The sequence below is a fragment of the Montipora foliosa genome, chromosome 5 (genome assembly GCF_036669935.1).
Source record: "Montipora foliosa isolate CH-2021 chromosome 5, ASM3666993v2, whole genome shotgun sequence".
Classification (NCBI taxonomy): domain Eukaryota; kingdom Metazoa; phylum Cnidaria; class Anthozoa; order Scleractinia; family Acroporidae; genus Montipora; species Montipora foliosa.
Genome location: NC_090873.1, coordinates 25,207,694 through 25,234,063, shown reverse-complemented (window position 1 = coordinate 25,234,063; position 26,370 = coordinate 25,207,694). Strand labels below are relative to the sequence as shown.

General features: G+C 39.6%; 1 protein-coding gene across 1 annotated transcript in view; it reads left to right on the top strand.

The window, feature by feature from the left end:
• The first annotated feature begins 1,454 nt into the window (after window positions 1–1,454).
• Window positions 1,455–26,370, top strand: part of LOC138003799 (uncharacterized) — a 41,205-nt gene continuing 16,289 nt past the window's right edge. Inside the window, exons 1-5 of the mRNA XM_068850040.1 lie at window positions 1,455–1,536; window positions 3,675–3,937; window positions 4,821–4,935; window positions 11,174–11,404; window positions 12,643–16,463. Of these exons, the coding sequence (XP_068706141.1) occupies window positions 1,461–1,536; window positions 3,675–3,937; window positions 4,821–4,935; window positions 11,174–11,404; window positions 12,643–12,953 (996 nt within the window). The 5' untranslated portion in view covers window positions 1,455–1,460 and the 3' untranslated portion in view covers window positions 12,954–16,463. Of the gene's footprint in view, window positions 1,537–3,674; window positions 3,938–4,820; window positions 4,936–11,173; window positions 11,405–12,642 lie in introns of the transcript that reaches the window.

The window sequence follows — 26,370 nt, the reverse complement described above, 5'->3', positions numbered from 1 at the left end:
CGAGCGTTAGCCCTTCGTCAGAGCGAATCCGGGTCTCCTGTTAGAAATCTGTGGATTAAAAAATACTAGAACACAAGATTAGTGGTCGCAGCGGTTGAATAACAAATGAATGAAGGGGTAGTTTCTAAAGAAACTGTGGTGCTGCGTCGGTGGGGAAGTAGTATACAAAAATTTGGTTTTATCAACAGAGTTGATAATGTAAATTGGCCACCGTACAGAGATTCTAAAAGCTGACGTTTCGAGCGTTAGCCCTTCGTCAGAGCGAATACAACAAGTTAAACAACGAGATTATGGTTCATACTGGCTCAGTTTACCGATTCGCTCTGACGAAGGGCTAACGCTTGAAACGTCAGCTTTCAGAATCTCTGTACGGTGGCCAATTTACATTATCAACTCCGTTGATAAAACAAATTTTTGTATACTACTTCCCCACCGACGCAGCACCACAGTTTCTTTAGAAACTACCCCTTCATTCATTTATAAACAATGATTCCCTCAGCGTTGATGGCTAATCGTGGGATGAGTCAGAACGTTTCACATCGCCTCAATGTTTCTTCTACCGGTTGGAAACGAGAGGCACGGATTTTTTTAAAAATACTTGCCAGCAACTCCAGTTCATCACCGCAATAAAATCTAAATGGCACAGAAAACCTCTGGTAACTTCGATATAACGACAAAAAGGAATGCCTGGGGAGGTTAACAGAATTAAATTTTCTGTGAGTCAAAAATCCCGACATTTTCAACGAGATTATGGTTCATACTGGCTCAGTTTATTTTATCATCCGATCGTCAGCGACCTGGTCCATCTTCATCTTTAAAAATATATACGTCTAAAAAAAATAAATACAGGTGTTTACTTTCGAGATTTAGAATTCAATAGGCCTTTTCACGGTAGGTTTTTCTCATTTGCATTACAATGTAATCTAACGTGGGTGCGAGGCAATTTCGGGTTAAAACTAAAAAATAGCCCGAAATTGCCTCACATACATGCTAGATTACATCTTAATGAAAATGAGAAAAACTGACCGTGAAAAGGGCTATTAGCGTATTTTAAAAGAAATGTTCACCTTTTCTTGCTTTCAAAAAGCATAGTACTATTGACAAATTTCTGCCACAAAAGATTTCAGTGTTTGTTTATTTAGGCGTTCTAGTTTCGATGACAACAAAAATTAAAAATTTACAGTAAACTTTAATTGTAAACAATGATTCCCTAAGCGTTGGTCCCTTTTCATGGGATGAGTCAGGACGTTTCACATCGCCTCTATGTCTCTTCTAAAACTGTTTAACTTGTTGTACCTTTAGCAAAAGTGTTGAAGTGCCAAATAAATGTACTAAAGAAGAAAATCATTTACTAAATTGTCGACAGGTGTAATTATAATTAATTGTCAGTCTTCTACTGCCCTTATTTAAAATTAAGAATTTATGTGATGTTGACAGTTAATTGTTGCTACTTTGCGGACATGGATTCTCTTCTTCGGTGCTACATTCTTTATCCGTTCCTTTATTTTGGAGCATCGTACGCTTCTTATGAAGAGGGTAAGTGTTCTGTCAAATAACGCTTTTCAGTACATTATTATAACATTTCAGACTGCGGTCACTTCAAAAGGAGATAACTCAAATGAGATATCACTGAGCATAACAATGGATACAAGAACGTTATCTATATTAAGGATATCACATCCCTTTATTGTAACAATTCTCGACTACTCCAAGCGGTTCTGCATGGAAAGTGTGTACTAACATGTTTGGAGAGGAAATTGAAAATTTATTACCAGATTCTCGCTTCCTCCTCATTCGTCATCGCCGAGGCTTATTTCCCTTTCGTAAACGGTCGTTGCCATTTGAAACGGTCGATGCCATTTTTTAGCTCTGAATTACACTCATTAGGTCTAAGAAATCAAAATGTTGCGGTTACTGGGAGTTGCAGGTGGAGTTGTGTCTCGCTGGTCATATGAGTTGGGGTTCGCGTTAGGGTTCTGTTAATTTTAGGGTGAGGGCTAAGAACCCCAGTTCGAGTCTTGAAATTTTCGGACTCTTTTTTTTCCTCCAATTTTTCTTTTAATAAAAAACGATTTAGATAAACATTTAAGCAAGAAAATTAACGATAGTAAAATAACATGACGTTTCGACGACTTCATGTCATCATTGTCAAATGAATAAATTAGAAATAACAGAAAGGCATATTTATAGATTTAGAACGTGAGAAAATAAATTGGCATGAAAGCATTCAGGTAAAAAGTTTTGCGCGAATGGAATCCGTTTGCGTGTTCAGTTTCGGTCCTTTGTTCTTAATCCATATTTTTGAATCCGATATAAATCCAGTGAACTTTGCTCGGGAGTAATCCATTAGGGCACAAATTCTGGCAAGAACGTTTAGATTTCTTAACATTAAATAGGAAGTTCTCTTTTCCACTCGGTGAAATGACATCCTCCCATATCCTCTGGAAACGAGAGGCATGGATTTTTTACGAAGAATTACCAGCAACTCCAGTTCGTCACCACAATAAAATCTAAATGGCACAGAAAACCTCTGGTAACTTCGATATACCGGAAGAAAGGAATGACTGTGGAGGTTAACAGAATTAATTTCTGGTCCATTTTATTCTGAGTAAAAATAGCGACATTTTCATCGAGATTATGGTTCATACTGTCTCTTTATTTTATCATCCGATCATCAGCGACCTGGTCCATCTTTAACTTTAAAATATATATATGTCTAAAAAAAAGTAAACACAAGTGTTTGCTTTGGAGATTAGGATTCAATTTTCGAATTTAAAAAAATTCCATAATATTATGCCTCTGGTTCCTAGCTTTAAAAATTTGACTTTTTTCTGTAAATGGGACGTGATGTGCGTGAGTGTTTTCGCGATTTTACACGTCTGTGACGCAGGCTATAGGTGAGTAACCATAAATCACGAAATGCAGCAGCAAATTCATACGTTTATTTTTTTGAGTTTTTAAAAACTCGACATAAATTACGTTATCGTCGTGTTTCCATAGCAATCGGTCCTCTACAACCTATTCCCGCAATCGGCATTGACCGATCAGAAACGCGTTATTCTGTTGAATGTATAATAAATGTGGTTCTTAAAAAAATTTACTCGGGAAAAGGGTTGACTGAAAGAAATAATTGGAGATAAAGGCTCCCCTCGATGATCAGTCCCTGCTTTAAGTAATTTTCATAACTGCAATGATCTAAATTTTTAAAACATGGATCTCGGCGCAGTTGGTGGCAGTCTTCCCTATATTATGTATCTTCATATGGACATCCTCTACAGGGTTTATTACGAACTGAAAAAGCTCTCAGTTGGTTAGATAGCTGAATCGATGGAGCAGCGTACCAGTTTGTCAGAGTTCAGGAGTTCGATTCACGTTCAAGGCTAAAATTTTCAGTAAACTGGACTAAACGAGAGGAAGCCATTTTGATATTTAGCGGTGGTGCTCAAATCACCTTCTGCGGGGTGATTATAACGACATATATGACGACAACCTCGACCTATCAGAACGCGAGAATCTCTGTAATCACTTGTGCAATCATGGTCAAACGTGCATTTTCCATTTTTCTCACATTAAAACAATCCCACAATGCCTACCTTGCTCGTATAACGTCTCCCCAAACGCGTTGCGACATCAATTGAAAGCAGAAGATTCATTAACGATTCTTTTTTCTGCAGGCTCTTGTCGTGCGCTCACGTTTCAGCCTTCTCTTTCCTTTCCTAACGGACGCTTGGAAAATCATATAATAAAGAGTTATGAAGTACACAATATGCATGAATGCGAATGGGTTTGTTACCAAGAACATGACTGCGTCAGCGTCAACTTCGGCACTGAAGCGAACACAGATGGAAAACACAGATGTGAGCTGAACAATTCTACTCACGCTGAAGACAATAAAGATTTGATCAACGCCGAAAATTACATTTATCGAGGAACGGAGGTGAGACATTCAGTTTAATTCACTCCTGTGACACAAATACAGGCGTGTTGGCATGGAATATCTGTTTTTATTATATGCTTAAACGATGAAAGCGTTGAAGGCGTGCTGTGATTGGCTACTCAGACTCCGAAACCTTTGCTATTCATCTCCGAGCAAACCGCGCGGGATTTGCGTTGGAAAGTATTGTAATCGTTGCGGCAATAAATGAGCTATGTGCCATGTCGTTGGCTAGCTAGTGTTGGATATTTACCTCTTTTTGTATGGTGTCTGTGGCTGGTGGTAAAGATTTACCTCGCCGCTTCGCAGCTCGGTAAATATCCACCATTAGCCACCTCCACTTCGGTACCCTGGTCTCAGAGGCTTTTCTTGAGCCTCAAGAAAACCGCGAAGTAGCAAAGACCTACTTATTAATAGAACGCCTCTCGTGGGAGTTTCGAGGTTAAAAGCCCAAACAAAACAGAGCGATGGCACTGCTAATGTTTTACGTCCTATAACCAAACAAACACGTATCGCCTTTCCAATGTGACATTTTTCGCGTGAAAAAGCCGTTCTAAAAATATATATACTTGGGAAAGATTTGTTAATTAAGCAATAGAGGACGTTTTCCGTGTTTCCATAGCCTCATCTAAACACGAGGGTGAGTTGGGAGAATTCTCGAGGGTTTGCATAACTGTCTCGAATTCTCCCAACTCCACCGAGGAGTTTAGATGAAGCTATGGAAACACGGAAAAAAGTCTTAGATTGCTTTTATAAAATATTTCTCAAAGATGAAAGAAAATGCTGTTTTTTTCCCCACTTTCGTCGGGGTTTGGGCACCCTCTGCGGTTGCTTTTACACTCCGCCATACAAATGGCAGTGATGTTGTTTTTTTTTTCTTCTTCAGAACGCCTGTGTCAAATCTCCGTGTGAAAACGGTGGGAAATGTCAATCGGGTTTTACGCAGAAAAAATATCGCTGTTTATGCCCTCCTGGATTCAATGGTGACCTCTGCCAGGAAGGTACAGATAATGTTGTGTTTTTTTTACAAAGCGCGCCTAACCCACCCCTTTTTCCTGGCAAATACGCAATTTCGTTCCCAGGACCGGGAACAAGAAAGTCGTGGGAATGAGGTTTTCACTAGCGACGCATGCTCAAGCACAAGCATAAACGTAAGCACAAGAGCGCTTAATTCACCGTGAAAACGGGCCTGGCGCAAGCACAAAAGCGCTTAACTCACCGTGAAAACGGGCCTGACGCAAGCATAAGCACACGTGCAAGGATCAACATGTATCCATTTCTTTGTGCTTGGGCTTCTGATTGCGTTCGCTTGCGTTTTGTGAAAACGGGACGCTACTCAAGCACAACACAAGCTGTGATGTTCACATATGTCCAGGATTGACCCTAATTAGATGCACGACGATTTCAATAAACGTCACGAAGTGTCCCTTTGCACTTCTCGCCAACTTCAACATCACTCGTGTCTCGGAATACAGACAATTTACGTAACAAAGTGTCCCCCAAATGCTGCTCAATAAAAAGTAAAGATTAACTGCTGCATTTACCAAGAGATCGACTGTAAATTAAGGAGACGCAGGACATTAGAGAGCATCTCGGTGAACTTGTCCCCTCGTGAAGCCGCCATTGTGCCCTCACTATGATCGGGGACATTTCAAGACTTCATACATTTCCAATTCCGGAAGTCCCAGAATCTAGGACTTCGAAATCCTGTCTCCAGAGCCCTTCGTTTTCTCGTGCCAAGGCCCCGCCGACTAAGGGAAGCGAAAAGGGCGATGGGGAAGAGAATGCATCTACATGCTCTAGCCAGAAGAAAGCACGTTATTCCACGAACGCCTTAGTTGAAGGAAAAAGTACATTTGTCTTGTGATCAAGCGGGAAATTCGGCCAAAGCAACAGTGAGGGAAATGACAAACCCCGAAACTGACTAGCTACGTCTCGAACTCGAAGGTTAGGAAAATCATTAATTAGCCTGGCCAAAACAGACTACAACTTCACAACCTTTTTCTCAGGAATGACAAATTAACTTAAAGAATGTGAATTGAATTGCATCCACAACAATTCCCAACCACTCACCAATCTGACGGGGTTCCCAACCGGACTTATTTTCATTGTACTTCCGACCGGAGTCCTGAAGGTGAGACCTGACAAATAAAGAAGGTAAGAGATGTCCGAGAAAAAATGCCATAGTCAATATACAAAATAGCAAAAATGCCGAGTGATCTCCAACCTGCAACGAATGGCCTAAACATTCTAGTGAATAGATAGCAAGCCGATCATAAACCAAAAGGCAAAAATCTGAAAACAAAACATCTAACAACTCCCGAGAAACTCCAGGAAAACCCAGATATATTTCCAAACATCACTATTAATATCCAAACGATGATAGACAGAAACATTGCAGCAAGGGAAGGCAAACCTTCATATTTAAACTTGATTTTTCAAAAAAACGGATTAGCTGATCTACTAAGATCCGAGACCAAACTTAACATGCCGCCTGAAACTATAGAAAGAGGAACGGGAAGGTCCTGGAGACGAGGTTCGCAAAAACCTTGGCTCGGTTGTTTAAAAGCCGATTAACGCTATAATCCCAGATAACAATTAACCAAAGAGTTCATTTATCTTCTTCCAAATGCTGTTCAACGCTGTTAATCGGCAAAACTTTACATTAGTGTCATGAGGTTAGACACTTTCCAGAGTATTCTAATTTTATTCTACATGTTAGAACTTTCTAGAGTCATTCTGGTCAGTCAGCATTAGTCAGCGATACAAAAAATAGATATGTTGTATTAGTATATACTTGCTCAGTGATCTCGGTGTCTCAAGCAATTTGATTGGTTCGCTATCTCGGAGTAATTAAGCATTATTCACTCCCCACGGAGTGAATAATGCGTGATCCAAACAAAACAAAACGGCCGGCGTAAACTCGAGCTCGCCAGCATCTGAATCGGAAATATCGAGAATACAAAATGATGCTGTGCTTAGCTCTTATTAACCGAGCAGGAGGTCTGTATGGGAGAATCTTGACCGAGGTCGTAAGTACAGACCGAACGCAGTGAGGTCTGTACACATGACCGAGGTCAAGATTCTCCCATACAGACTGACTAAGCTCGGTTAATAAGATGTTTATTATATGGCAAGCAAGAACAATTTAATTTGTTTAATGTAACTGGTTTGTACTAACTGACATTTTGCTTGCGAATGGCGATGAGTGGCGATGAGCTGAACTTAATTCTGTCAAAGTTTGCTCATCATCTTCTCTTTTGTCATCATGCTGTTTGGCACTTCCATAAACAAATCTTGGTAGAAGAAAATACTCAATATTTTTGCATTTTAGTTTGCATCTTTTCACCGCAAAACATTACCGGTCTAGATGCCGGTCTAGATGGGAAAATCTAGACCGCGGTCAATATCGATTTTAGCCAATCAAATTCGTGAATTTTGTAGTTCCCAGTCCTCGTGAGACAGAGCCATATAATAATACAGAATACAAAGAGGACCACAAAATTTGGCCTGAAAGTTTTTTCACAGGTGAAAGAAGATTTAATAACTTTTGCCAACCAGTGTTTCTCCAGATAATTATTGCTGACAATTAAACAATCTTCACGCCAACAATTTGTTTCACTCGGAGTAATTCTCTTTTGTAGGGCTGGCCACCCAGCAAAACGAATTTGTCACTGAAATTGAGGAGTTTAAATAAATGTTTAAGAATGTTCTACATGGCTTCAAGGAAACAAGACAGGTCATTTTACAACAACCCGACGCTCACCTTAATAACTTAGAGCCGCCATTTCATGTGGATCCTTTACCAACTGCACTCTTTCAATTTCCATTTCAAATGAACCTCTAAAACTTTGATCAAACGGTGAAAATGCTTTAACAAGTGGACTTTCGATTTATATTGCTGATTTAAACGGTGTTAAATGACCATTTTACTCTCGCGTTTGTGACGAGGATTTTAACAAAGGTTATTTAGATTTGCCAGATTTGCCATGTTTAAAGCTTCTGTAAACAATTTCGAGCATGCTTTGTGCCGCTTGCACGTTTTCCACGCATGAATTGAGATGTCAATTAAATCGACTTTGGATGGTTTTCTTCTTTTCAATTGTTGCTGAGATTGCCTCGTGAGTATATACTAAAACAATTATTCTTAATATTCTGCCACTAATTACCTGGATTTCAAATAATCGTTAAATGTACAAAAATAGAACTCCTTTAGAAACTTTTAGAAAAACAAGAAAAACTGCATAAACGGCCTTAATTCAAACGGTAGTAGTGGTTGTTGTGGAATTGTGTCCTGTAAGTAAGAAGTGATAAAAGAAAAAGAAGACAAGTGATAGAAGAAGCCTTTTCCTGTGAGACTACAGAAGTTAAAGTTGTTGTAGACAAGTGGATATGTTGTGATTGTGGTCTTCAGGAGGCAGTGTGGCCAAGTGGTTAGGCGCTTGCCTTGAAATCCGAAGACCAGGGTTCAAGACCCGCTCTGGCCACTCGTTGAATTTGTTCCTGGTAGTCCCTGGTTCAACTTCCCACCAGCAATTGTAAAAAGCCAACTAGTTTGCCTCCGGCCAGTTGGGATTCTTAAAAGTTGTTGTTATTCTGTTCCGTCGTTTCATTGTGTTTCATTGGCCCTGAGAAGCCCCTATGGGGAGCGGTCAATTAAGTATGTATCGTATTGTATTGTGGCTTAATTTTGTTTTTGGTTTGAATTTTTTAAAACCAGTTCTTTTTTTTTTTTGAAACCAGTTGAAATTTTTGTAACTACCGTGGTTTCAGTTTTAATCAACTGTCTAAAAAATGGATTTTTCTTTTTGTGCGGGTGTAGTTAAAAAACAGGGGCTTGGATTTTTTAGGGAGTCTAAAACACAACTATACATGTTTTCAATTGGAATTCCTCCCTTCTACTCACCTATCCCTTTCTCGAGTACTTCTATCGTACTCCACCCTCCCTTTACAATGTTCCTTGAAGATGTCAGTATACTACTTTCAATTTCAACCTAGTTCGAAATGAAAATGACCTAGGTTGAAATTAAAATTAACCTGAATTTAAATTTAACCGTAACAAATACATTCATTTTGGCTGGTGGAAATGTCGCAGTATAACTTTTTCACCGGCGCGCATGGAGGAGGGGGTGGGGGGGGGGGGGGGAGGATTTTTTTTGAAAGGATGGGAGAAGGCAGGAATAAGGGTGTATTAACTGGAAGGGAAGTATTACCGCCAGTGCATTGTTGCCAATGAAATATAAATTGTATGCTACTTAAAAAAGCGAAATTAAAGTGATTGAAAATATATAATTTTCGCAAAATCGTCATATTTAATTGTCGCGAAATATGCACACCTCAAAATCGCGAAGTAAACATGTCGCGAAAATTTCATGTAATAAAGTACTATGAGTTCATCCATTAATGATTAATAATGGTAACTGAACTGAGTGAAGTGCAATTGGGTCTGAAATCATACGTGTGATTTCAAAATCGAACGAGCGCGCAGCGCGATTTCGATTTACAATCACAAGTATGATTTCAGACCAAAATTGCACGACACGAAGTTCAATTACTACTTTATGACATCCATTTAGAAATCACACAATAATTATTTAATCGCTAAAATAGAGTATTTTAGTCAGTACCAAGATTTTATTGATCCAGTTGGGAACAAAAGTTGCAAAATTCGCCACACAATGGTTTTCTTTGTCGTTCATTTTCCCGCAATTTGATTGGTTACCTTAAAGAAGCCTTGGAATCTGATTGGTTGTTTTGTTTTAGTGTTCCTTTCTCATTAGCTGGGGAAATGGTGCGATTTAGAGCAAAAAATAGTACGGATTTGGGAATAAATCGCATTGCTGAGAGCCAATCAGATTGCAAGGATCACCAGTGATTTCTAAATGGTTGTAATAAACCTTGGAATTGAATATCGGCCCTAATGCAAACCTGACCGGAATTTTTCTCAGCAAAACTAATCCAGTAATAGCAAGGACCAAGAGATGATGAGGAGAGAGAACACATCTCCATGCTCCCTTTTTTTATCCAGTTTTTTAAAAATCTGTTTTAAGCTTCGCGCCATAATGTAAAAGTTACTTTTGGAGTGGTCTAATCTCTCGACTCCGGATCGAGCGGGTCGGGGTTCGGGTCCTGGCCCGGGACATTGTGTTGTGTTCTTGGGCAAGACACTTTACTCTCACGGTGCCTCTCTCCACCCAGGTGTATAAATGGGTACCGGCGAAATGCTAGGGGTAACCCTGCGATGAACTGGCATCCCATCTAGGGGGGAATAAAAAATACTCCTAGTCTCTTCATGCCACACAAACGGGGATAAGCTCCGGCTCTCATGGGCCACTTGGCTCGTAAACATCTTTTACTTTTACTAATCTCGTATCATCTCACTCAGTCACTGGACATGACCGTGGGAGCTCTGGTCGCGCAGCCATCAATGACCAGTCAGGTATCTTCCTTAAAATAACCGCGCATCATGACCACGAGCTGAATTTATATTGAAAGAAATTATCATTGGAAGAGTCCTATGTATGGCGAATGTTTTCTCTCCACTCATCCTCTCTAAAGATTGGGGGAATGCCACGGTTTCCATACACGGTGCCGTGCATACGGCGAGAGCTACTGAAATTTGAATTGACCAATGAAAATTCAGCGAGCGGAAAAAAATGTACTATCCGACGTCACGTCAATTGTTATAATACACTTTACACTTTATTTAAAGTGTAAAGTGTATTATAACAATTCGCAATTAAAGGGCCAGAAAACCGTTTAAAAGATTTTGTGGCAACGTTTTTGTCAACAAACTTTGGCTCCAAAACTGGGTTGCCAGCGAGCGGCGATTCGAACATAAGCTGTTGTGCTTTGGCTGTTATTTGTCCTTTTTCTAACTGTTTTTAAACGAATTCAGTCTTGTATTTTCGAATTAAGTATAAGAAGACGTCAAAACTGACTTTGATGACGTCCTTTCGACAGGTTAGACATACAACAACGTCGTTTACGCACATAAATGCACCATTTCCGGTGAAAGAGCGAAGGATTGGAAGGATAGCACAGTTAAAGTTTTATTGAAAAAAATTATCATTGCAAGTATACCGTGTATGGTGAATGTGTTCTCTCCACTCATCCTCTCTATTGATTGGGGAATGGCACGCTTTTTGAAACACGGCTCTCGGCGCTGTATCATCTCATTTAATGATCCTTGCAAATATTTACTCATCTAACTTAGTTGCTTTTCAATTTACCTGCCAGCTATGATGAATTCAGTGATATTATCCAGTGATGGATTTTATCTGCGCCATCTTGCAATGTTTCTGTCGCCTGTCATTGGAGATGACTCCCGGTGGGAACTCTGTTACAGAAGCTCGACCCACGGAACTTCTGATTACACGTTTCACAGTAATTGTGATGGAAAAAGCAACACGGTTACAATTGTCAAGAAAAACGATTTCGTGTTTGGAGGATTCACAGATATCCCTTGGGGTAGGTATTCAACGTTCAGCTATCTTTAAATCACGGTTTCACGTTACTGCGATAAATTTCTTGCAATTGTTTTATTGCATATACGCGATTTTAAAGGATTTCGTCGCTTCTCAACATTAAAGTTAGTCACTGCCAGAAGAGCAACAACATATCAGATAAATTTTCTGTGCAAATTTGTAACTTCTTTCGAAACTTACGGTACCAAAACCAAATTTTCTCGCCCAGATGGGTTACCATATTGTTACCAATGCTACTGCACGCGCGCCTTCGGTGCGAATGACAGGAATGAAAAAAAAACGTTAAAAAAATTCAATCTTAAACGGGTTTTGAATCCATGACCTCTGCAGTACCGGTGCCGGTGCTCCAAAAATTGATTTATCAAGCAGTCTGGGGGCTTGTCATGATGTATGTTGGTAATAAATTCATAAAGGGGGGACAAAGGGGGTGGATGTGAAGAGACTATTGTAATAAATGGCAGACAAACATGTGCGCTTTATTCTTTTTGCAGGTCAAATATATGCAGTACTGCACCGGTATTTTCGAGACCATAGCTGAAAATACCCTTCATGCCCAATTCGTTACAAGTAATATGCAAGGGCATCTACTAAAAGTCATGACGTGTCCCCTTATCGTGATCTTCTTTGCTTTGGTCAGAAATACAAGTTACAACAAGTACCTTCCCCCCCCCCCCCCCCCTCCACCCGGCGGGTACTCCCTTATATGGGCTATATAGGTATGTGCGGCCCCAAAGGGTATGGTTTTTATCCGTCTTCGTCTGAAATAGGGTATGGATTTTGAACATTTTGGTCTGAAATAGGGTAGGTTTGTTCAATCAAGTCTTGAATTAGGTATATTTTTAGAAGAAGCTTCTTCTTCCTCTTCTTCTTCTTCTTCTTCTTCATAATTAACCATCAACAAAGCCTTTCTCGATTTATTAAGCCAATCGTGTTACAGTTGAAATCGGTCTGAAAATAGGTCAGTTTGATTCTAGGCAGAGGAATATGGTGTTATCTCAAAATAATATCCCTCAACTGATAATGATCTTCATTCTCAATACTTGTTCACCGGACGGTGTTTGAAATTGTGAGAAGAGTTTACATAATTATCACTGTTGGGAGTCAAAGTGTTCATAAGTGACTAAAGAGTGAATATATGATCGCCCTATCATTTTTCGTTTAAATACGCCATTTCTCTTTGATCAATTTTGAAGTACAATGAATGATTTTTCCTTCTTTCAGAATCGCCAGGAAACGGTAATGGGAAATTCGGTGCCACAGAGAAAGCGTTTATTTTCTCGCTACGAAACGCCGAAGGACTGCCGCCCTTCAAAAGCAATGTAAAAGATCCTTCCAAAGCGATACATAACGTTGGACATGTCGGCCCTACGTTTGGAGAAGATGACCTCCTAATTGATAGGTTTTCGGCCAATTCATCCTCAAATTTTGGTGGCAACTACATTGTCCCAACAGGAGTTCAGAACAGGTTAACTCTTCTTGCCGGAGCTTCAACCTTTGAAGAAGATGAGGTGGAGGTGTTTTTTCTTCTTTGAACAGTAAAGCACAAAAGTACGTTGGTTATTGGCATTCTCGTCACCAGAGCCTCGTATTGACTCAAGGCTCTGGGAAACTCTATGTAGGAGCACATGCGCCGTAGGATTCTTACAGCCAAAAATAGGCTAGTTGAACCTTACAGCGCTTGCTCACTTCTTGTGCTAACATGAATGCACCAATCATAGACGATTTTGATTGCTCTTCACGAGAAGCAATGAGAAAACAGTTTGTTTCAGGTTTCCCCAGAGCTCTTCTCTCCCTCAGTCAGGAGAAGAGCTCTGAGGACGAGATTGGGTTATTTGCTATTAGGAAACCTAAGGGACCACAGAAGAATTTTTCGCGCGTTGCTAAGGAAGTGAAATGTTACTTCCGGTGACTGACGTCATCATATCGTGAGCTGTCCAGAAAACCCTCTCACTTTCCCATACATGCGTATCACAGTTTGGCTGCTACATGACGCAAAAGAAAAAAAAGCCAGCAAAAATCACCGCACGAACTGTCAGATCAACTGCGCATGCGTAAACGAACTGACTTCCGGTTTGAGAAAAAGCTAAATTTCCGGCGGTCTTTAAATTTATTTTTTTTTATATGGCACCCCCAAATACAGAATATAGCTAAGCATTGATTTTTTGAAATCGTCTTGTTTGAAAATGTTATGGATATTTCAGAATCGTTTATTTCTTTAAAAAGAACAGTTTTCAAAATAAAAAGAAAACCATGCTTGGCTGGATGCAAAATTCTCTCAAATTACTTAACCATTACATCCTTAGCAAAGCACCCCAAAACACATTTCAGTAGAGCCTCAAGTCAGCCAGCACTCTTTCTATAACCGCTGGCTTGTCTGCGAACTGTGGGCTCTTATAAGCAGTTAAGTCTACTGATCTCTAAAAGAGGCTGGATCGATCGAACAACCCATTGTTTTCACTCCAGCGGTGCATCTTGGCCAATTTTGCGCTAAAGCTTCGTATACACGGTGAAGTTATGGGTAAAAGCGGAACCTCCTTCGATATAAAGAGGCAAAAACTTTGAAAGTGGTTTTTATAACATTGCTTTCCTCTCCCTTTTGATATTTTGTTCTGCTTTGCATGAAACAATAGATGCTCGATCCAGTCTTTTTCGAGATCAGCAGTGGTCTCGACTCACTTCAACTGCACTTCTTTCTGAAGTGGTTGGAAGTATTTTTTATTCAGTGCTGACCGAAGGAATCGCCGTTTTGGAGTGAAAATAGGTGTACCGTGGGAACGAGAAAATTAAAGAAACCAACCAATCATATTGCTGGTCACAAGGGCTCGCTTTGCACACTCCTCCCGCATATGATGTGGAATAACAAACTGCTTTCGTAGTTGTGGCACATTTCCTATTTGACACGACTAGGCAACACGAATTGTTCTTAAATGTTTCATTTTAGGGGAAAAGATCTTGTCTTGTATCGTACTTGCCCTTGCAATTCAAATCATATCTTAAAACCTTAAGTTAAAAAGTTAACAGGACCCTTAGCCAGTATGAGGTAAACCGAGGCACTTGCCTAGCTCAGACATTTTTTAAACCATGATTCCGTTGTTGTCTGTAAAATGTACTCATCATAAACACCTAAAATATCTATGAAGATCATTTAACCATGGACATTACCTCAGTCATAATTTTTTTCTAGCTATGACCCTGGTTAACATATTTACTAAATCTGTAGTTATTCATCTATTTTTTTTTCCTACCGGAAACTCATTAAAGTTAAAGTTAGGCAGTACTCCCTCTTTCCTCAACATTATCAGGAGCCCAAACTAACTGAGAGCTTAACCCTAATCACTAAACTGAGAATTTAACCCTTAACAATAAAAATTACTGCTCACACGCATAAGTAATTAATTTTGTCTTTTATAGCATCAGAGACCAAAATTCATCACAATAATCTTAAAATGATTTCTCTAGTTTACTAATACATACTCCGTAAAATTAATTACAGAAAGATATCCAATTATGTTAATGTTAAAATGGGTAGTGTTCTAAAGAAGTTAAACCCGTTTAAAAGATAGCGTCAAAGAGACTTTAAGAACTCGTCTAAAACTAGCTTGATATGTTGAAATGCCGTTACATAGACATAACATAGACCTCGGCGTTCCATAGACGTAGTATTGGAGTTGTAGGGTTACGTTTACACACTTATTTGAAACAGTTAGCATTTCAGGAGGTGTATGACAACTGCAGGCTGCCTACAAATCGCGCTGATAAACAGTGTTTAAGTCTATAAAGAACCCATTTCAAATATCGCTGAGAAGCAGTATTTAAGTGTGAGCACCATTTTAAAACAATTACCTTTTACTACGATTTACGGTTAGTCTGCAGTTTGCAAGTGTCACACTGCAATCTAGGTAAGGGATCGGCACGCATTTTAGTGATAATCTGATTGGAGTGATCACTTATTGTCAGTGTTTAGTCTAAAACAACCGCTGTCTAGGTTTTTGGGCTAAGAATATTGGCTCATGGTTGGTGGAAGTAAAGCATTCTTTCACATGTAGGATAAAGGGGTTTAGTTTGTAAAGAAGCTGTGGTGCAGTGTCAGTGGGGAAATTGAATAAAGAAAAGGGTTTATCAACTGAGTTGATATGGTAAATTGATTACTGTAAAGAAATTTGAAAGCTGACGTTTCGAGTGTTAGCCCTTCGTCAGAGCTAAACCATTTTCTGTCTCTCATAAATAGAACTACTTTTCATAATGAAAAAACAGTGATATTCTTTAATCATTCCATTGGCAAAAGAGCTTATATAATATACGATTTATAAATATCGGTCTCTCAGATTTTCAATTAAATAAAGCAGTATACAACTCGAAAGTAACTGCATCACAATGAAACGTAACAATGGTCTTATTTGTACTGTTACAATATTAAATTAATAAGCAAGAATTTATCTTGAAAGGAAATTACTCATTTTGCAAAATGACCTGTTTACAAGATGCATATAAAGGAAATGTCTTCGAAAAAGTCGAAAGTAAGATTAGTAGCACTGCACAGTTTTCATGTTGTAGGAGAAATAAGTCTTTGGACTTCTCCAAACTCGGTTACTACTCGAGCATAATGGTTTTCGATCGAAGTTAATTTTCCTAAAGGCATGTTGGTGTACAACGGAGGTATTTTACCATCCATTCGATCTCTATCGAGAGACGGAGGACTGTTGGAGCTGCCATTGCAATTGGTTGTTGGGCATTTTCCGTGCATAGAATTGATGTGTTGACAACTTTCTGGCTGATTTCTGCATAATTTCTTGAAGCCACTTTCCTGTAATTTGACTGAGTGTATGCTTGGGACAAAACTTGAAACAGTTCCCGTTTTGGAACCACTTTCTTGTTTTCATCTTGTGAATAGTTCCTGTAACCCATCTCCTTCGAGTTATCATGTTGTTCCATTTTGTTAATTGTTTTGGCTTAGATCGATCTTTGTTTCGATAAAAGCAGAGTTGCTCCTCTGTGTTTTCTTTCAAGAAATGTTCTAAATAATTTATTTTGTGAGTCTTTTGTCTTTCGGTGGCCTTTAAATTTCTCTATTTCTCTATATAGAAATTTATTTCATGTACGCAATTGCGTTTGCGTGACTCTGCCATATGCCGGGCTCTGGTGTTGTATTGCACATTGTCTGAATAAAACAAAGTTTGGACGGAGAGTGGCCTGGGGTGAGTGATGAAATATTCTTTTATAAATTATTCTCGGGAATTTGCATCAATAGACCTTTTCGGCTTGTACATTTTGTTTTCCCAATACAGATCATGGGATAATACTCAGGAGGCTTGGTCCTTTGTTTTGTTCATTAAAAGAGTGCATGCAGGCATATTCATGCTTGCATGCCCTTATTTTAACGAACAAAACAAAAGACCAAACCTCCCGAGTATTATCACATGATCTGTATTGGGAAAACTAAATGTACAAGCCGAAAAGGTCTATTGCTTGCGTGGTTAAGGACGTTGGCGCCAATTGTTTCTGCGCATCCTTACTGAGCACGCAAATGCACACGCCACGTCATACACGAGCGCGCGCGCTAAGTAATAAAATGAGAAATGATAGGGCAAAAGGCCATTGCCATAGCTTTGCCTGGATTTAACGGTCTTGGACGTTCGCTGACCCCTATTTTTCTTTCCAGAAACGGATTTTATTTACAATTATCTCCACGTTGTCCAAAAATGAACAAAAAATCAATGTGGGAAGTTAAAAAAATTCCACGATTTCTGCTCACGGGACATCAAATCTTGCCATCTTGCGGCTGCAAGGCGAGTGAAACTGTGGTCGCTAAATGCGAACTTGATCTTTAAGGAACCTCACCAGTTGACTAAATTCACTTAGTAAGTCCACTTAAACAATATTTGGCAGAGAAGATTTCACTTCAAAGATTTAATTGCAATATATTTGGGTTTAGAGACACTGGCTAACGAAGCCCGATTTTGTCACATTTTGGGTGTTTTTCCGTGCATGTTCTCTCCAAAACGAAGTCGGTGACCCCCATTTTTTTTACATTTCTGACACAACTAACTCATCATCTTACAGTGGTAAAAGTTTCAGAAAAAAATCAATGTTGAAAAATTTTCGCGCGAACGTCCTTAAGTGGATTAAGGTAGAGGCAGCAGATTCAGAGGTAGGGAGCTCAAGACCAAGTTCTGGTGAGTATACAGAGAGGTTTTGACAAATATGTGTGCGTCTTGATAACCTGCGATCAGGCCCATTTTTAGCTTCGCCCATATGTTCTCTTATGTCGTCGCTCGCTAAAATTGGGCCTGACCAAAAATCCCTCAAGAATTCCGGACGGTCGGCCAAATTTTGGCCGACCAAACTCGTAATCTGATTGGCTGTTGAAACGCCGGAAGTGAAAATGCCACTGTGATTGCGCGGAGCGCTCGCGAAGTTCTCGAGGCTAATCCGCCATAAGTGTACGAAAAAATTTGCTCCGTTTTTTTCTTACAATGCCGTGGACGGTGCAACTTGATTTTATTTGTATCATGGAGATATGCCATCTGAAACATCTCATAACTTGTCCAGAATCGGGTTTGAATCTCTGGAACGAGTGAAATTGGCGATTCCGTTGTGGAGCTTTGTGGCCATGGGGTTGAAAGTACTTTGGCACAAACTTCCCGGATGTTTTGAAAGCTAAATAGGTGGTTCTTTCAAATGGCAATGAAAGCCGATGCATATTGGTTTCCAGGATGAGACAAGGGACATATATATCAACAGGAGGAGATGCTGATTAAATCGCAAGTTACACGAATGCATGTTTTGAATATCTGTGTATCAAACGCCTTTATTTATTTACTGTACATGACACGGTTTGTTTGCACACTTCATAATATTTCCATTTGATTTAACTTAAAGCTCGCACTCCAGAAACTAAAATGGCCTGTTTCCAGAGAGATCAATTGTACAACAATAAAAGAAACTTTGCGAGTCCACCTTACTGTTCGTACTCCATCAAAAAATTAACAGCCAAACTTATCATGATTTTACTGCGCTCAATTTTAGAAATACCCTGCAACTGAAGATATTACCCAGAAAAATCACCAAAGAAACCTTCATGGGTAAACACGTTAAAGGAATAATGTATTTCTCTTTTTTTTTTTTAAATCTATTGCCAAACCGTCCAACGACAAAATGCTAGGTTATCTCAATTACAAATTAAGATGTCAAGGTTAAAAGATTGCTTATTCAGTGAATTTCGGAGGGAGAATTACACCGGCCTTTGCCGCAATATAGTCGTCGAAAACATTCCTTATGCTTTAAATGTGTTTTTCTCAAATTAAAGCCAACGGTAACTTTCGAATTCGTTTATAATATTCCTCCCACGGTAATTAACTCTGGTCAAAACAAAATAGCGTGAATCTGCCGTCCACTCGTGTATTGGTGTAATGGTAGTAAATTTGATTGGCCGATGAAGGACATGTCAATCAATCAAAAAAAGTGGGCGGAAGGAATTTCTAAGAGGAATTTGGTCAGGCTCTAATTTTCGTTTCGCCAACACCACATTACGTACCACGCGAAACTAAAATAGAGCCTGATCGCAGGTTAGCGTCTTGAAGAATATGAAACGGGCATAGGTGGTATCCGAGGGTGGGGAAGAATGGAGGTATGGAGAAAGGGTTTAGGTAAGTAGAAAGGAGGAAAAGATGTCTGGTTTGGAAAAACCCAATCTTGTACCCAGAGTCCTCGGGCCTTTTGGTCAGCGGGTGAGCGCCCGGAGAGACTCTGGGATAATGGGCTCCATTTTCCCAGAAAACGTGGGTTCCGTTCTTATTGTGCATGCGTGAGTTTAAACGGAAACTGAAAAGAGAAAACAGTACTGACAGTAAAAATAGCGTGTTTAAAGTGTTCGAGAAACAAAACTTTGGCCTTACTCACCATAAAAGAAATTGGAGAAACGACTCCATTGAGGATACCTAAACTTCGAGCTAGGATCCGAGCCAGGATTCGAGCTAGGATCGGAGCCAAAATTCCAGCCAGGATTCGATCTAAGATGTGCTTTCTCCGCTATTTATTCTCCAATCTCTCGGTTAGGTTAGGTCTCGAATCGGTTAGGTTAGGTCTATTAAGGTTGGTTCTAGTCTAGTTAGGTCTAGCTAGGGTTAGGGTAGGTCTCGGTTAGGTTAGGTTAGGTTAGGTCTCGGTCTCGAATCCTGGCTCGGATCCTGGCTTTATTCTTAGTTTAGCTCGACTCGATTGGTATGGAACGCCAACACTGTCTTATGTGAACCTCTTTCATTATATGCGGTGCATTTTACGTTATATGCGGTGCATCTTACATTATATGCGGTGCCTTTCACATTATACGCAGTGCTTTTCTTATTATATGCGGTACTTTTGTCATTATATGTGGTACTTTTGTAATGATATGCAGTGCTTTCGTCATTATAGGCGGTGCTTTTGTCATTATATGCGGTGCTTTCGTCATTATATGCAGTGCTTTCGTCTTTATATGCGGTGCTTTCGTCGTTCTATGTGGTGGTTGTGTCATTATATGAAGTAGTTTTTACATTATATGCGGTGCTTTGTTTGTCATCATTATATAAGGTGCTTTTGTCGTTATATGCGGTGCGTTCTTCATTATGAGGTGATGATTCCCCGGGGTCTGGGTAGGAGCTTGTGAAAAATCCACAATGCCATGGGCACCGATATCGAGGATCCGCCATTTTGTTTCCGTTCTTGCTTCTGTCGTGTTCTCTTTGAGACCTCGAAATGGACACAGTCTTAAAGAGACTGAAACTCGAAGATCTGACTGAGAAATTTCAAACTGAACACATTACTCCGGACATTGTTTGCAAGTTGTCGGTACACGAAATGGAAATGTTAGGAATAAATACTCGCAGTGATATGATGTCTTTGCGTATAGAATGCACCAAATTTGGGGGAGAAGCACCGAAGAAACTCGAGGGAACGTGTGGTGCCCCCATTTTCTTTATTCCACAGTCTGTGCTTGGTGATTTGCTACAAGAGGGATTTACAATCAAGGAAATATCTTCGATCCTTGCTGTATCGGAGAGTACGGTTTACCGGAGGATGAGGCAATACGGATTGAGCAAGTTCGAGTTCACTTCATCAGGGTTGGTAACGTTACCTTACATATAGGGGTGAGTTGGAACACGATACATGCAGTCATTCACTAACCGTCACGCAACAAAAAATCATAGGTCACCGTTTCGTAGCGAAACTCAGAGGTTTTCATAATTGTAATCTACGCAGTAGATGGGTTTTTCGTGCATGAAAGAAACCTCAAAGATTGGGATAATGCAGAGTGAAGATAGACAGAGAGCAAATCAAATTCGTCTTAAAATCACGGAACTGTCTTTATTTCAACCTCGTTCCCAGGGTCTCTCTTCTCTGCCTCCATTGTCGTTGAGAGAAGACCCTGGTTCACGCTGGTCACGTGTCTGCCAGAATCTGGGAGGTTGGCGAAATGTGTGTTAGGGGATGGGTGGCAATGTAGGCTTTGTTGACAATGCAAAGAAGGGAATCAGCACGCAATTGATTTTGTGGCGAGATAACCATTGACAAAACGTTTGACAGCAGTATTTTATGTACTACACATATGGAACCCGATGTGAAAGAAAAAAAGTTGTGGTCAAATCCATCAGACGCCACAGAAAATATCCTCACGTTATTCAAGTTTTCATCTGTGTGAAGGTCCGGATCAACGAAGAATGCTAATAGTTTGCGACAATTTTAAAGGAAAGAAGATTTTGTCGTGCAAGAAAGCAAGCGAAACGGTTATCCATGGAAAACAAACATGTTCAGTGATCAGCCGATGTGTTGTTATTTAAGTTCTCGAGTCACATATCGACCTCAAATCCATCAAATCAAACTGTATTAGCATGTGCAGGTATTTCATTTTGTTATTTGATTTTCGTTTTTCTTTCGAAAGTCAAACAACGTGATTGCTAAGGTCGCAATCTTGTACAGCGAGTTGACAGTTTGACTTATGATATTTATATTTCAACAACTTCGTGTAAATTGTCGATGTCGTTAAGATTTTTTTTACAACTGCACCGCGCTTTAATAGCGTGTATATTTTTAGTCGCAGTAAAATAAAAGAGACATTTTTATCAAGCAAACCTAGTGTTTGGTGTATTCTTTTATGTTAGTGTTTGTTCTGAAGAAGCAACTTTGGCTACTAACGAAATTAATTTTTTTAAAGCGAACGTCAATCGCCGCTCGACATTGAAGTCGTCTTGTCGATCACAAAAGCTCTTGCTTTTAGTTTGACCGCTTTTGTGGGAATTCATATCCTGTGGGAATATAACATCAGCTCTTTTGACCTTTTTATTTTAGAAATGCCTTGTTAAACGAATATTTTTTTCGCCCAGGTGCGGTTGCGGGATCAAAATATAACGAAAACACTACCCTAGTGGAAAAATGTTTGTCGACGAGTGCCACGTGACCAGCGTGAACCAGGGTCTTCTCTCAACGACAATGGAGGCAGAGAAGAGAGACCCTGGGAACGAGGGTGTCTTTATTTATTTATTTACTTTTTTTCGTGAAACCGCCTCAGGTTATGTTTGCAAGCTTACCCAAGACATTCACATATAGCGGAGCGTTATGTGTAGGGGTAAATTGGCAGTTGAAATAGTTTACATGGGCCTGTTTTGGGCAGAAAACAACTCAGATACGTATTAATAGCACAGAACTATCTTTGATGTCTTCCTTGAAACCGTCTTGGTTTTGTTAATGTTTACAAGGTTACCTAACATGTTTACATATAGGGGCGCGAAAGCTGAACAGTAATAGCTGAACATACTCTATGAGTTCGCAATTTTATAATGATGCGTACGTGAATAAAACTAGGGCGTTGACTAAAAACGTGTGCTCTACAGTTTTCTAAACTCCCTCGCGGAAAATGTAATAGGACCTCTAATAGCTATCGATGAGCATGAAACTTCAAATTCCTAGGGAAAATGTAGTATAGAAGCACGTTTACCCTTCAAGATACTATTAATGATCACTGGAAAATACCTGAGAAAATAAGAAATAAAAATGAGGGGTTTCAAAAGTAACATCCTCCACCCATGTTTTTAATGATTTATCATGTGATATATACGCTACGAAAGGAATCGAGTTACCTCATTGGCCTACAATTCCTGCAGGATTCATTCGTAAACAAATTGGAAAAAATTGGCGTTCCTTGAGTAGTTGAGTTGCTTTCTGCTCAAGACAGGTGCACGAAAACTATTTCAACTGCTAATTTCCCCCTATATCATATGTAACGCGCCCCTATATGTAAACATGTTGGGTAACCTTACATTAACAAAACCAAGACGGTTTCACGGAAAGACATCTTTCAGTTTTCCTTCATGTTTTTGCAAGAAAAACCCTTCCACTGCGTAGATTACAATTATGAAAACCTCTGAGTTTCGCTACGAAACAGTGACCTATGATTTTTTGTTGCGTGACGGCTAGTGAATGACTGCATGTATCGTGTTCCAACTCACCCCTATATGTAAGGTAACGTTACCAACCCTGATGCAGTGAACTCGAACTTGCTCAATCCGTATTGCCTCATCCTCCGGTAAACCGTACTCTACGATACAGCAAGGATCGAAGATATTTCCTTGATTGTAAATCCCTCTTGTAGCAAATCACCAAGCACAGACTGTGGAATAAAGAAAATGGGGGCACCACACGTTCCCTCGAGTTTCTTCGGTGCTTCTCCCCCAAATTTGGTGCATTCTATACGCAAAGACATCATATCACTGCGAGTATTTATTCCTAACATTTCCATTTCGTGTACCGACAACTTGCAAACAATGTCCGGAGTAATGTGTTCAGTTTGAAATTTCTCAGTCAGATCTTCGAGTTTCAGTCTCTTTAAGACTATGTCAATTTCGAGGTCTCCAAGAGAACACGACAGAAGCAAGAACGGAAACAAAATGGCGGATCCTCGATATCGGTGCCCATGGCATTGTGGATTTTTCACAAGCTCCTACCCAGACCCCGGGGAATCATCACCTCATAATGAAGAACGCACCGCATATAACGACAAAAGCACCTCATATAATGATGACAAACAAAGCACCGCATATAATGTAAAAACTACTTCATATAATGACACAACCACCACATAGAACGACGAAAGCACCGCATATAATGTAAAAACTACTTCATATACACAACCACCAAATAGAACAACGAAAGCACCGCATATAATGACGAAAGCACTGCATATCATTACAAAAGTACCACATATAATGACAAAAGTACCGCATATAATAAGAAAAGCACTGCGTATAATGTGAAAGGCACCGCATATAATGTAAGGTGCACCGCATGTAACGTAAAATGCACCGCATATAATGAAAGAGGTTCACATAAGACAGTGTTGGCGTTCCATACCATAGGCTTGCTGTAAAAGCGAGTGAAGATAAAACTAATTATGACGCTTTCGATAAATGTATTTTTAGTGTTTCAGCGTGCATTCCATCGTGCAGAATACCATGGTGCAAGCAACATGATCAACAAATTTGTGTGGAGGCGACGCCAATGTCCTCTTCTACTACAATTTTATGTTTCCGTAATTCTGAATGACTTCGACAAGACCTTCTTTTACGGATTTCTCTCCAAAAAGACTGATGTAAAGTTTTCCCTCGGTACTTTTGCAACAGTTTTTGGCAGCGTAGGAAAAAAGACAATTCAAACCCCGTCGTTTCATTATTTTTGGGATTTATATATTTCTGAGATAGAAAAAACAAACAGCACTGAAACTAGTTTTACATTTAAAATCTCCCTCTAAATTCTGCGGTTTCCGACTTACTTACCGACTTCCTGTCGGACTGCCATTGTTATGCTAGCGACCAATCAAAAAAATTATTTATATCCATGATCCCAGAGTCTCTCTGGGCGCTCACCCGCTGACGAGGACTCTGGGTACGAGATTGGAAAATATCCAAACCAAAAACAAAATTAAACCTCAACATAGTGACTAAAAATATGACTCTTACACATGAAACTTGTCTTCTAGTTTAGACACAACCGTTGTTTTGTTTTACAATTTTTGCTGAGGCAGTGTTGGAAATACTAATGAATTGACTCTGTACAAGTGTTTTGCTTTCGTTAAACAAGACAGTCGATGATTTTTAGATTTTTATTGGAAATACCAGGGATAGTGTAGTTGCGTTTAATAAGGAATCCGTGGAAATAGATAATCATGTTTTGTGATTAAATATAATTACTTAACTAAACCTCTTGGATCAGTGAGATGCAGTGTGCTTTTGCTTTCATCTATCATAAAATTACAATTTAAAGGCCAAAAATGCTGGGAAATGCCCTTTCTGGTGTTTTGTTTTCAAATATTTTCGAGAGGTGGGGGGCGGTGATTCACACACCCATGGCCCCAGGCCCGCCCCTGCAAAGAACGGGCTTTCACCCGTCCAATGCGTCTCCCCGAATTTCAAAATACAAGTTGCTTAAGATCTTTGCACCCCTCAGTTTTTCCGGGCCTGCTACGGCTCTGTATTGCCGATAGCAAATAGGCCTTATTACGGTTCTGGAAGCCATCTTGACGGGTAGGCAAACATGTCCGAAATAACAGTGTTTCTATGGGAATCTGCGTTAAAATAACTTGAGAAAACCTTGAATGTAGAAACATCTGTGAAATGGTAAAATTTAGTTGCTAACCAAAGGATTTTACTGGCAAAATTTGAAGGTTCTACGTGTTCTAGAATTTGGGCAGCGAAATTTGAAATTTTGTCATACAATTGGTTGATTATTTACGCTCATTCAGACATGTGTCTGTGGGAAAAAATTACAGACAAATGTAAAGGAAATTTAAGATTTCGCTGGGCAAGTTCCCGTGATAAGGCCTATTAAACGGATCACTAGTTCGCCTTCCCTTGACATTTATCAGTATATATTGGCGTTTGCCGCGTCGTGTTTCATTCGACATTTGAATTCTCGTTTTTACGCCTTAAATTAACACCAGGGATAATATTGTAATTAGAAGTGACTTGTTAAATATTTAACAATTATTCGCCGAAGGCGAGTTGAATATCGGTCTTCCCTAAGCGTTAATGGCTTTTCGTGGGATGAGTCAGACATCGACTCAATGTCTCTTCTTCCCGCTGGGAACAAGAGGCATGGATTTTTTAGAAATACTTGCCAGCAACTCCAGTTCATCACCGCAATAAAATCTAAATGGCACAGAAAACCTCTGGTAACTTCGATTTTCAGAGATAAAGTGGAATAAATGAAGTACGATCTGTCACATCACGAGCTATAGTCTTTCCTATTTAAAAATAGTGGCCACTCTATGAAATGGAGAAGAACTTCGGCTTCGCTTTAACAAAAGAAGCTGAACAGGTGAACTTTGCTCGTGGGCAATCCATTAGGGAAAGAACTTAGAGATTTCTTAATGTTAAATAGGAAGTTTCTTTTTTCCACTCGGTGAAATGGCTGGAAACGAGAGGCCTCGATTTTTTACATATACTTGCCAGCAACTAGTTCAGTTCGTCACCGCAATACTGATTCTAAATGGCACTGAAAACCTCTGGTAAGGAATGCCTGAAGAAGTTAACAGAATTAAATTTTCTGTTCCATTTTATTCTGAGTCATTAAATCCCGACATTTTCAACGAGATTATGGTTCATACTGGCTCAGTTTATTTTATCATCCGATCATCAGCGACCTGGTATATCTTCAACTTTAAAAACATATATGTGTAAAAAAAGTAAACACGGGTGTTTGCTTTGGAGATAAGAATTCAATTGTCGTATCAAAAAAATTCCATAATATTATGCCTCGGGTTCGAAGCTTTGCAAATTTGCCTTTTTTTTTCCTGTAAGTGGGACGTGATGTGTGTGAGTGTTCTCGCGATTTCACGCCTCTGTGACACAGGCTACAAGTGAGTAATCACAAAATGCAGGAGCAAATTCATAAGTTTTTTTGAGTTTTTAAAACTCGACAAAA